Source organism: Apium graveolens, chromosome 10, assembly GCF_009905375.1.
Source record: "Apium graveolens cultivar Ventura chromosome 10, ASM990537v1, whole genome shotgun sequence".
In the NCBI taxonomy this organism is placed as follows: domain Eukaryota; kingdom Viridiplantae; phylum Streptophyta; class Magnoliopsida; order Apiales; family Apiaceae; genus Apium; species Apium graveolens.
This window is the reverse complement of record NC_133656.1, coordinates 184,495,280-184,507,989: the sequence shown is the minus strand read 5'-3', so window position 1 is coordinate 184,507,989 and position 12,710 is coordinate 184,495,280. Positions and strand designations below refer to the sequence as shown.

The 12,710-nt window shown below is 30.9% G+C and overlaps 2 protein-coding genes across 2 annotated transcripts; one reads left to right on the top strand and one right to left on the bottom strand.

The window, feature by feature from the left end:
- Window positions 1-667: 667 nt before the first annotated feature.
- On the bottom strand, window positions 668-2,497 carry LOC141693896 (small ribosomal subunit protein eS30z/eS30y/eS30x). The gene is made up of 3 exons (XM_074499084.1): window positions 2,362-2,497; window positions 1,320-1,457; window positions 668-876 (listed from the first exon to the last, which is right to left on the bottom strand). The coding sequence occupies exons 1-3, from the start codon at window positions 2,363-2,365 to the stop codon at window positions 830-832; spliced, it is 189 nt and encodes a 62-aa protein (XP_074355185.1). The 5' UTR covers window positions 2,366-2,497; the 3' UTR covers window positions 668-829.
- A 2,833-nt stretch (window positions 2,498-5,330) lies between these two features.
- LOC141692553 (uncharacterized) lies at window positions 5,331-11,687 on the top strand. The gene is made up of 7 exons (XM_074497424.1): window positions 5,331-5,517; window positions 5,703-5,764; window positions 7,044-7,127; window positions 10,226-10,280; window positions 10,480-10,615; window positions 10,703-10,753; window positions 11,270-11,687. The coding sequence occupies exons 1-7, from the start codon at window positions 5,397-5,399 to the stop codon at window positions 11,367-11,369; spliced, it is 609 nt and encodes a 202-aa protein (XP_074353525.1). The 5' UTR covers window positions 5,331-5,396; the 3' UTR covers window positions 11,370-11,687.
- Window positions 11,688-12,710: the final 1,023 nt, after the last annotated feature.

The window sequence follows — 12,710 nt, the reverse complement described above, 5'->3', positions numbered from 1 at the left end:
GAATGATAATCTTAAAATCTTGATATGTTGGTGGTTTCTGCATTTGATTCAATAGGATTAATAGATATATTGACTATAATTTGTTCTGAAGATAACTCTGGCATGACCAACACAACCCCTTTTCCTAAAGTCTGTCCATAATAGATGCCGACAAGAGCAGGAATGACAAGTTCTTGATCCCGACTATTTGCCCTTCTTCATATTCTGACAAGTCTAGACATTGGCAAAAGAATTTTTAAGCTAATCACTGAAGTAGGACTTGGTTTATGAATTAGAAGGGGAATGAGCAAAACAAGTTTTGCAAGCAAGCTAACCAAAATTGCATACTAGACTACTTCCACCGTGAACAAATATAAAAGATTATTAACAATATTTGGCATCACGGTGTCCATATAGCTTAATATTAACCAGCAAAGTCACTCAAATGACATACCAAAACCATAGTGCAAAAGTGTTTTCCTAGGTAATTAAGATTACTTATGAAAAGAACTAACTATCCCGAATCCATGTCAATCCTTGACCTTCCAAAATGTCATTATCATTTTGGTTATAACTTGTAACATATGCAGAACTTGCATATTATGCTTTAAAAGTAGAACTCTGCACTATTAATTGGTCTATGAGTTTCAGGTAATGAAATCAACCAACACATGGAACATAAAAAAAATACTACCATAAAATTGACTTCTATTAAATTTCAACAATGATCACAAAACGCATAACGGAAAGTTTTCAAAATAAGTCTGGCTGCATCATTTGTAATTCAAGTCAGAACATAACAACTGATCTCCATAACACAAACAAAACTACATATGCTTCCTCCAGCTTCTTACTTCTCAGATGAGTTAGGTCCCCTCTTCTTGCCAAAACCAACAACTGCAACACATTAGAAAATTGAGATCAGTCCATAAAATCTAACAAGGACTCAACAAACTTCCATTACCGATTCAGCTGCACCTAACTATAACTGAAAAAATACTCTGCTTAATTAGCTACTCGAACTAGACCTCACGTAAATAATTCACAGTTTGAAAAAGCATAACCTTACGGTGAAGTAAAATTCAAAATAAACAAATAAAAAGACCCGGGCCTCGTCAATGCTCTAGTTATCATATTTAGTAATTTCAATTTCAACGCAAATTATTAGTCCAAGTTATGATAAAACACCCTAAAAAATGATTCAGTTTAAACAAACAACCCTTTCTCTAATTCAACATCTGATCTAACAAATACTATACTTTAGCCTCGTTTGAGATTCCATATATACATGTAAATATACAACTACACATCTACACCCTAAATTAAAATAATTAAATTACCAGCAGTGACAAAACGTCGGTTGTATTGCATCCTCTTGTGAGCACGGCCTCGGGGCTTCTTCTTCTTGTCCTGCTTGGCTACCTTTGGGGTTTGTCCTCTCACCTTTCCAGCACGAGCCAATGATCCGTGAACCTTCCCTATACATTTTCATATATCTCATAAACAAACTAGGACTTCAATAAAACACATCAATAAACAGAAACTATATCACATCAAACTGACATTGAAATCCAGACTTTGAGGATACCCACCCATTTTTTTAACTACTTGAACAATACAAAACATACAAAAATTGATATAAACATTTTCATATAACTCATAATCAAACTGGTTATAATAAAAAAACCATATCATAAATAATCATTCATGAAAGCATCATGTATATTTGACATACAAATCAAATCTTTCCGTATACTTATGTTTGAATACACTCATTTTCACATATTCAAACCCAAATTGGGGATTCTTGTAAAAAGAAAACAATTACACAAAAGTGACAAAAACCATATCATATCTTATCATCAAATTTGTATCTATAAATGAAATTAACATAAATATCGAATCTTTAAGCATACCCGTGGTTTGAATACACACATTTTCACATATTTCATAAGTAAACTGGGGACTCTTGTAAAAAATACACAATTACACAAAACCCATATAATATCTTATCATCATATATGTACATGTACAGGTAATTAACATAAAGATCAAATCTTTGAGCATATCCATGTTTTAAATACACTCATTTTCACATATTTCACAACCGAACTGAAGATTTTTGTAAAGGAACACAATTACACAAAACCCATATCATATCTCATCAGTCATCATTATATATGTATCTATACCTTGTAATTAACATAAAGATCGAATCTTTAATCATACCCATGTTATAAATACACGCATTTTCACATAATTCACAACTAAATTGGGGATTCTTGTAAAAAGAACACAATTAAACAAAACCCATATCATATTTTATCATCATGTAAGTATAAGTATATGTAATTGATATAAAGATCGAGTCTTTAAGCATACCCATGTTTTTCTTTTCTTGACTTCTTGGAGCTTCTTGGGCTGCTTCGGCTGGAAGATACGAGCTTTGATTTTTAGGGTTAGGGTTTTATGAGAATGAGTATATATTAGGTTAATTGTATGGGCTGGCTTTGTGCTAATGGGCTAATGTTGGGCTTAGTTGGAGTAAATGTTTGATTACATCGTTTTGGGCCAATTCTGACATTAAGTTGGTTTGGGCCAATTCTCAAGAAACTGAGAAAGGAAGCAAGCGTAAATTTTTCAAATAACAAAAAAGACTAAAAGTCTAAAATTAACTATTCTCAAAGATAAATGTTATTTTCAGAGTTTAGTTAAAAATCGAATTATTTTTGTATTATTTTTTCCCACGAATTGTTATGTGATTTTTATCTTTTCGCCATTTCCTTCCGCTGGGTATTGAAGACATCTATGAAAATATTTCCCATCCTCAAAATAATTTTTTTGGTGATCGAATATAATTTTAAAAATAATAATCATTTTTCCTCTTTTATTCTTTAATTTTTATTTAAAATACTATATTATTATTAAAATATTTGTGAAAATAAGTATGAAAATATTTATAAAAAAGTTTTACATTTTAAGTTAGATTTAAATTACATTTAATTTGAAATGTATAACTATTTTAGTTTATAAAATTATTTGTATAATTATTTTTTAAAATTTAGGTTACAAATACGGTTGTAAATTTTTTTAATCGTAGATAACCCGCCGCCGCTACCTTTCGGTACCACCCGCCGCTACCTTTCGGTACCACCGGGTAAACCCACTGCCTGCAAACCACGTGAACCAAGTTAAGTTAGGAATGATAATTCTTTTTTTAGGTTGGGTATTTATTAAAGAACCTCACAAAGTATTCAAAGGATTTTTCATAAATAACCAATTTTTATAAATTTTTTGAATTTTAAAAATATTTATGAAAATACGTTCAACCATTTTTACAATTACGTTTGCATCTTAAATTTATAAAAAAAATTGAAAATATATATTTTGTAAATTGCAACCATATTTGTAACTTGTAATGCAACATAAAATAGTTCTAAAATTTAAACTAAATTGCAACCTATTATACAATATCGTATTTTTACAAATATTTTAGAGCAAAATTATATTTTTGTAATTTTTTTCAATAATGGATAAAATCATAAATAATTTTACAAAAAACTTATTTTTAGTAAATTCCCAATATTTTCAATCTATAATATATTATAGTAAACGGAATGAGATATAATTTGGTTCAATGGTTACCCTTTAATTTTGGTTATTAAAATAAATAAATAAATAATGTTATATATTTGCTAAACTACTACACACTACACACGTAGTCTACTTATCATACTAAATTACAATCACGTTTTATTCCATTATTAAAAGGAATAAAAAAATAATATTATAGATCCGCTAAACTACTAAATTGTTAAACTACTAGATAAAATATACTTATCTACTAAACTACGACCACAAGTTATCCTATTTTTTTATAAATTGATTATTATTATTATTTATATAATTAATTTAAAAATTATGATATCAAGGGATGGATCTATATTATACTGTAATAATCAGAATGAAGTATAATTTGATTCAACGGTTACCCTTTAATTTTGGTTATTAAAAAAGATAAATAAATATTGTTACATATCTGTTAAACTACTAAATTATTAAATTAGTACACATAGTCTATTTATTATACTAAACTATAATCACAGTTTATCATATTATTAAAAGAATTACAAAAATAATGTTATATATCCGCTAAACTAGTAAATTATTAAACTACTAAATATAATATACTTATCTACTAAACTACGACCACACGTTATCATATTTGTTCTTTATAAATTAATTATTATTATATATTTATATAATTAATTTAAAAATTATAATATCACGGGATAAATAAAAACTTAAATATTAAGGGCTTGTTTGTGTGCAACTTATAACTCCGTAACAACTTATCGATGACTGTTTGTCGACCTAACTTATAAGTCAAATTTACAATTTAAAAGCTGATAAGTTGAATGTTATGAACGGCGTGAATTTTTATTTTTTATTTATTTTAATTTTAAAATATATATTTGTAAATGTTAATCTAATATTATATTCATGAATAAAAAAATTATATTTAAAAAATATTTATTTTAGTTCAATTTAAGTAAAAAAATTATAACTTATAAATAAATTTATCCAAAAACTACGTAATTTTAAAATATTTATATATTTATTATTTATAAGTAATTTATTTATTTTCAATTATAACTTTCTTATTTTAAGTTATAACTTACTTATTTTAGAATTTGACCGGTAAACCTTGCATCAAAAGTAGTTCGGTAATTGTCAAAAGAGAATATTTGTTAGTTTTTTAACGGGTTAAATATCAATTAGGTCATTTACTGCGTCCAAATATATTAAGTGAGACACTGATTACAAAACTGACTCAAATGAGTCACTCGTTTAAAAAATTATATCAAAAATATCACTATATCGTTAGTCGAAATTCTTAAAAGTATTATATATTGAGTTTAACATATTTTTTATGAATGATATTACATCCAAATGAAAGGTTCTGAGTTCTACTATTTTAGATAATATTGTTAGATTTTTAAAATTTTATCAACTATTTATTTTTAATTTTTTGATTGTTTTATTTTATTTAAATAAAAATAAATAGTAGATAAATTATTAAAAATTTAAAAATATTATCTAAAATACTAGAACTCAAAACCTTTCATTTGGATGTAATATCATTCATAAAAAATGTGCGAAACACAATATATAATATTTTTAAGAATTTCGACTAACGATAGAGTAATATTTTTGATATAAATTTTTAAACGAGTTACTCATTTGAGTCAGTTTTGTAATCAGTGACATGATGCAGTAAATAACCTATTTGATATTTAACCCGTTTTTTAACCTGAGAAATATAAATTGCTTCAATAGTAAATTCATGAAAATGACTATCAGGTATCGGTAGTTTGTTTCATTTGTTTTGCAAAAACTAGATTAAACAAAGAAAGATGAAAAAGCTTAGCAGAACATGGATAAACAAATCCTCGGATGATTACACTGAAGAAGATGATGATGATGACAAGTTCTCTCTCCCCACTCGTGATGATTTCCAACCTCTTGATACTAATGGTTCTCTCTCTCTCTCCCTCTCTCTCTCTCCCTCTCTCTCTCTCCCTCTCTCTCCCTCTCTCCCCCAACCCCCCTCTCTCTCTCTGCCTTTATATATAAGATCACATGTATTAATATGAAATATTTTTATGATTATATTCAGGTTCTTGATTTAATTAAAAATTTAATCTTTTTTGGAAACGCAGAACAAGAAGAGCTGGTTAGATCCTTGGAAAAGACTCTAAATTACCAGTCTTCTCTATGGAAGGTATTTTTTGTTGTCCCGTATCGGAAATATGTGGGATACTTTTGATCAGAAACAAATGTTTATGTTCATCTTAAATGATTTTTATTTAAGAGAGAATGCGCCAATTATACTTGAAATTTTGCTACATGATTTTAATTAGAAGTGAATGCCTGTATTAGAATGTCAGCCTCAATGTTTTTTTTTGACAAAGGCAGAAAGTTCTCATTAAATTGAATATAGTACAGTCGGGACAAACCCCCCAACTGTCGATACAACCAGGTGATAAAACAAATAACATACTAAAAATAAAAACAATTAGATGATTTGTTTCCTGATCGTTTAACACATAGAATTTAAAAATTCTTGAAATTAAAAACGAAATCAAAGACATCCCAAGCGATCCAAATTGCAGCAGCATCTCTGAAAATAGCAGTATCGCAATTGACCATATCACATAAAAACTATGGTTAACCCAGTGTTCAGAAACACCAATCGCATAAAATGAGATTGGAGAAGCGGCACCCCAGCGAGCTATCTACATGCCGGACATCAGCTATAGACATGCCGAAGGCACCCAGCTATCTACATGCCGAATACCAGCTATAGACATGCCGAAAGTATAAACCCATGAAAGATCAACAATCTTTAGTTGTGAAAGTTAAGCTTTTGCAATAATCACCACCGACCCAGATCCGATGCAGGCTTTGCAGATCACCAAAAATATCAATAAATTCGTCCTCAACAGATCCATCACAAGATAAACCCAAGATAAACCCAAGCATGACTAAATAAAAACATAACAAACACTCCAAAAGGAGAGACAAAACACACACTCCAAGAGGAGAGACACACAAATACCCAAAAAATTGGGTTTTATTGAAAGAAAATAAACGAGAATAACAGAGAATGAAGGGGTTGGGGCTTTCCACCGGAGAAAACCAGTAGAAGCCCCTCGATTTACTTGAAAATAGATAAACCCTAACAGAGAGGATGAAAGAAGGGAGGCGGCTGAGAGGGATGGTTAAAAGTTACTTAAAACCTACTCTGTACAACATGTCAGCCTCAATGTTTAATCGATATATATGGGGTATATCCTTATATGGTAGGCTTTTGATGCTTGAATCGGTTGCATTGGGAAGTACGCTAATTTTATGTTCGGACGAATTTAAGATGTGACCCGAATTATTGTTGAGGGCTCATAATTGTAACAATTGTATAGTATTCTTGATATGGTAATAATATGATCCGGATTTAAAGTTTGCAACTTTTAAATTTGAAAATTTAAATTTCTTTCTTGCAGAGCGTGTTTGCGGCCTTAATAACATGTTTCATGGCATTTCTGATTTTCTCAATCTATCAGCAGGCCCAATTTCCATGGGAACTGGTAATTTTCTTTTCTCTTTCGTTTTAATATAATAACCTGCGCTGATACAAATATATGAATGAGAAGGTTACTAATTCTTCTACTGTCTATAAAATAATTATTTAGGCACCTTCTCTTTTTGTCCAAACAAATTCAATATTTTTTCCATTTCCCTATAATTAGTTCCATTCGGGAAAAGAGAAATGTTTGCTCTGTATCACCAAGGTACAAGAGAAGCACTAAAATCAAACTTGTCTCAACAGATAGTAGGAAAAAGTAGTTCAACAATTTCAACATTCCCCAATTACCAATAACCACAGCACGCGTTCTGCTAAAACTTAGGAATCTTTGTCTTTTTACTCTATAAACCTTTCAAACATTAACCTCTGATTTTGTACTTTAATATAAATTCAAATTAACATACATCAAAATGCTTGTTTTACCCAAATCCCAAGTGTTGAATGTTGATAATATAATACTTTTGCATTTTGCTTTTAGTACCATGATTTAATCTTTATATATAAAAAACTTGTTAACATGAGGAGTGCTAGTATTTGTATATATTGAAGATATCTAGCATTTACTAAAGTTAATGCAAAGCATCAAATTCTACATAAAAAATTCAAGCACTTAGTAATATATTAGAATCACCTATTGGCTACAGTGTTTCACAGCTTTGCTCATTCATATTATTCTGGTTCTTGTTGACTTCGAATATCTTATCAATGTTTTTTTTTGTGATTTCCAATTTTTTGTTTCTGTAAACCCTGTGCCAAATTAAAAATTCATTCTATATCATAAAAGATTTTCAAAGCAGGAGTCACTCTTGGAAGTTGCATATATAGTGAGAATGTGTAATTGGGATCCTAATTGTGTTGTAATATCAATTGATAGATTTTTAGCAGGATTTCATGACCAAGATGCATAATATAAATATTGTCATTGGTTCCTTGAGCGAGGTCATTCATAACTTTAGAGCGAGTCGCCCAAAAAAATGTGTAAGTAGCGTCTAACTAAGTTGCAGTTTTTAACTTTCAAGTGTGTAATTACTAATAAATTATGAAGTCGTGTGTTACGTAATGAATACTGAGAAGTCATTGAGTTTTACAATATTGATGAGATGTCTGGCTTTGTGTCTAGTCCTACCTTGTCTCATCGATGTTCTAATCTCAACCTCTTTTACATCTTTATTACCTTGGCACAAGAATCCGTGTTGTATCAATAGTACACTTGCCGATTACAACTACAACTCAACTAGACGTTGGTCTTAAATTGCTTTCTGCAGTCATTCCAACTGTACCCAAAATTGAGGCCGATTGTGCAGTTGATATGACAAAAATCATGTCCTAAAAACAAGGTTTAGCAGACTTGCTTTTCTAAAGGCATTTGCCTTAGATTCCATTAAAATCTGTGGTTACAAAACAATTAGGATATATTTTTTTCCAGTTGTTAAACTTTTATTGTTTTGAACTTGTTCTTTCCAATATAGAAAAAAGCTTTCATTTGGTATATGACTTGTAATAGCTGAATCATTAGACGTCATTAAGAAATTTGTTAATTGAAATGTTTAATTTCAATTAGAACATTATACTACGGCAGAGCTGAAACAAATGGTCGGTGATTCTGACGTTTTATTGTACGAATTGATTGGATATTTAATAAGCATTGCAGTTTTCTCTAAAGTTGAGTTTTGTGGTAAGATCGGGCAGATCCGAAGATTGTCAACTTATGGTAATATATATGCATGTATTTTCTGTGAAGTCTACAATATCCTGGTTTTGATGTTTTTCCCAAGAATATATGAAAATATTAATACTTGATGAAAGGTGCTTATGCAGATGATAAGAATGAAGAAAAGAGGTGAGTATAACCGTGTGTAGTTCACCTCACATAAACTTATGTACAAGTCCAAGTATTTTGTTTTATTTTATATTATTATTGTTTGAGCCTAGTTTTCGACCAGAACAAACATAAAAAAATAAGTCAGCACATACTCAGTTTGCATTAATTTGGATTTATTTTTTTTAATAGTGAAAATGGTTGTATATTCGGAGGTCGGGCTCGTATTTTTCAGATGTGCTATCTATGAAAATTGGGAGTTAAATTGTAATATAAACATATATGTAAAAAATTAATATTTTTATGCTCGTGGCTAGGAGTTCTTATGTTAAGATTGAGATATGATAAAGCTTGGCATGGTCTTTAAAATTGCACACTAGTTAAGGCGATTCTTTTGTAGTTCGTAAATACATAAATAATAGTGTTATAGAACTACAAGTAGCTTTAGATTGTTATTATGTGGAGCAGATAACAGATCATGTACAACTTCTAAGTGACTGAAATCTGTCTCTTCTCTAAGGATATGTTATGGGGCCATTTAAAACTAGCACAGATCATATAATTATAAAGTGCCCATTTTTTAAGTAATCATTGTGATAATTGAACCCTTTTTAGAACATGGATCCAAGTTTTGTCAAGCCTACTTCATAGCTTCTATTGGGTAAAATTATTTAGAGAATGAATCTTTGTAGCCTCTATCCTTTGAATGGCATACTTACTTTTACCGCTAGTTTTCTATCATCACATACTAGTGGATAAGTATGAACCATCCTCTTATGAGCATGGCTATGAGACTTGTTCTTCTTCTCCTGCTTTGCACTTGCACTTTCCCGGCCCCAAGCTAAGGACTTTCGCACATTTCCTGTACAGTTTCGTATATCTCACTTCCATATATCGGGGTTCATTTTATTTTTTATGTGATAAGGTATTATGCATGCATTGTATCATATCTTTCATGTATATAATTGATATAAAGATCGAGCCTTCGGAGCTTACCTGTCATTTTATTTTCTCGACATCTTTAAGATGCCTTGGTTTAAAAAAATTTAGGCTTAGGTTTTTGTGGAGATTTAAGTACTATACTGTGCTGGTGGCGTGTTAAATTACCTATGAGCTATCATTGAAGTAATATTACAGTCATTTGATGAGTTGTAATTTCCAAGTAATTGATAATTAGCCAATGCTTGATATATATGCATAGTAAATAGATAATATGCTGGATCTTGCTTTAAATGCTAAACATGAAAGCTATAAACATTGGTTCTCTCCTTGGTGAACAGCGTTATCATGGTTACTTCATGAAGGAGGTTGAGTCTTGGATCGTCATATCTGCAGGTTCTTTTAATCATTTACTCTGTATCTTACTGCAGTTCTATTATAATAGTACCAACCTTCTGTGCATCAGTATCTTGCACGATAAAAGATTGATGTTATAACAGGGATGTGTAACTTGTTAGATATGGTGCTCATTTCAGATCTGTCATATTATAGCTATCGTCAGATCAGATAAACACTAATATATATTATTGCACAGATTGGGCATCAGTTTTAGTTTGCTCAATGACCATAGCAGGATTGCTTCATAACTCTAGGTATCATAGGCAGTGGCTTTGGTGCTCCTTCTGTGCTGGATTTCTGGTTGCGATCTTTTGGTTGTATCAAATGCTCAAGTAAGGAATTTACAATTGAATGCTTGAAGTATTTTCTGTATAATAAATATATATAGAACAACAATATGTATCTTTTTGCTTTTTCAGATTGTCCAAGTTTAGATGGGAGGTTATATGGCTACCTTTTGGCCCAATAAGGTACACCACATTGTGTCAATAATACTTTTGTGATGCATTTATAGAGGCCAACAGATAATTAAAAAAAAAAATTGGACGGGTGGGAAGAACTCTACTACAGCTGCCATATGAGTTCAAGTGTTCTTTAGGATCGAGAGTATGTTGATAGGTTCACATATGCACTGGTTGAAATGATTCTGATGTTTGAAGACTTTTAGTTTAGGTAGTCAATTCTGATTTAAAAGTCTCAAGTTTAATTATTATTCTCCATTTTATTTTTCATTTCAGTGTGCTTTTACAGTTCTGTACTAAAAAAGATTAGCTGTCTCTGTTTTCTGCAAGTTAACACTATAAAGTAAAAAAAGAGTTGTCTTAATTTAATAATTGTAGCTGATCCATGGTTTAATATAATCCATGCATATTCAGTTACGTAAATCAAAGCCTATCTAATTTTATCAGTAAGCCTATGTCTTAATGCTTGACCCTCTTATTCTCCTGTCTAACTATTGCTGACCATTCATGCTTTCAAACTTGCAGCGCTGCTGGGGTTAGTTTATACGTGGACCATCTATTAAATGAATCCTCTGAAGAAGTAAGAAAGCTTCGGGGTTACATGTATTCATTTAAGGCCAGCTGAAGTGGTCCTTTTTCAATCTACTGTAACCAGAGTTGAAATAGAGCAAGCGTTGGACTATCTCAGAAGTGTGTGTGGTTAGTCTGGTTGTGGTACTTAAATTAAGCTGTTTTTCGAAACACTTCTCCAAGTGGAAGGAAAAAGAGGCAACAGAAAGGGTCCTCATCCAGTGACTGACTAGCAGATTTGTATTGCTTTTGGTAATACTGTTAGCAGAAAGCCAGCTCCCATTTTATTTAGGAGCTCTTAATCTTATTAAGCTAGCTCTCCTGTTACATATGACTTATGAGTTATTATTTTATCAAGCCATCTTGTTAGTCATGCTTCTTTTGGTTCATATCCAATCTGGTCTACTCCCTGTTTTGGCCCTGACAAATTCTTAAAATATCTCGAGAATTTTCTGTAGACTACGAAATCATTTAAAACTGTGTTTTCTTTGACCCGACTGTAATACACATTTTATATAAAATAATATTTATATAGGCCAAATGATGGCCTGTTACAAGGGATTATAGGACAACAAAAATGGTAAGAGAACTTGTAGAAAAGGGCTGGATAGACTTTTAATCTATTCAAACCACTTATACTGCAAGCCAAACGCTCTCATGAATTCGCAAATGCTCTCGGCGATTCAAATTTTGAAGTAATTAAAAATGTCACGATGCAGTTCATCTCCAGCCAATTTTATGTTTCTATCCAGTAAAATCAAGGAAAGTAAAGATGGCAACGTTCTCTGCTACAGGCTACAGCTAGCTTAACTACCTTAATGTGGTTGTGAAAAGGAATGACACAAGGGTACACAATTCTCGCCTAGCACATCTTTTATATAAGATTGCAAATATGAAACTTAAAATGATATTAAATTAGTATATTACATGAACCAGAAGAAATGCATCTCCCGTGTTTCTTTAGTCAAAGATCAAAAGAAAACGAAACCTTCTACTTGTTCAATTTCTAAAATCATGGACTTGTGTGAGAAATTACCCAAAGCGAGTGTTTTGTGATCTCAAGCTTCCGAAACTTATACATTGTCTTCTTAGTACTAGAAGCACATTCCACACAACATTCTTTAAACGCCTGTCACAACAAGGTGAACATAGAAATAACTTACTGGAAAGGCATGTCATAATCTACACTAATCAGAAAGATTGCAAACAATTGTGTTATGTTTAACAGAGGATACAAAAAAGAGACTACCTTTTTACTTGCAAGTTACAACTACTAACACTTTTGAAAATCATTTTTCACTAAAACAGCCCAGCAATTTCAAGTTGTACTATCTTAAAACAAAATCAACCATACAGGGTTGCACTGAGACAGCAAAACAATCACATAGATGGCATT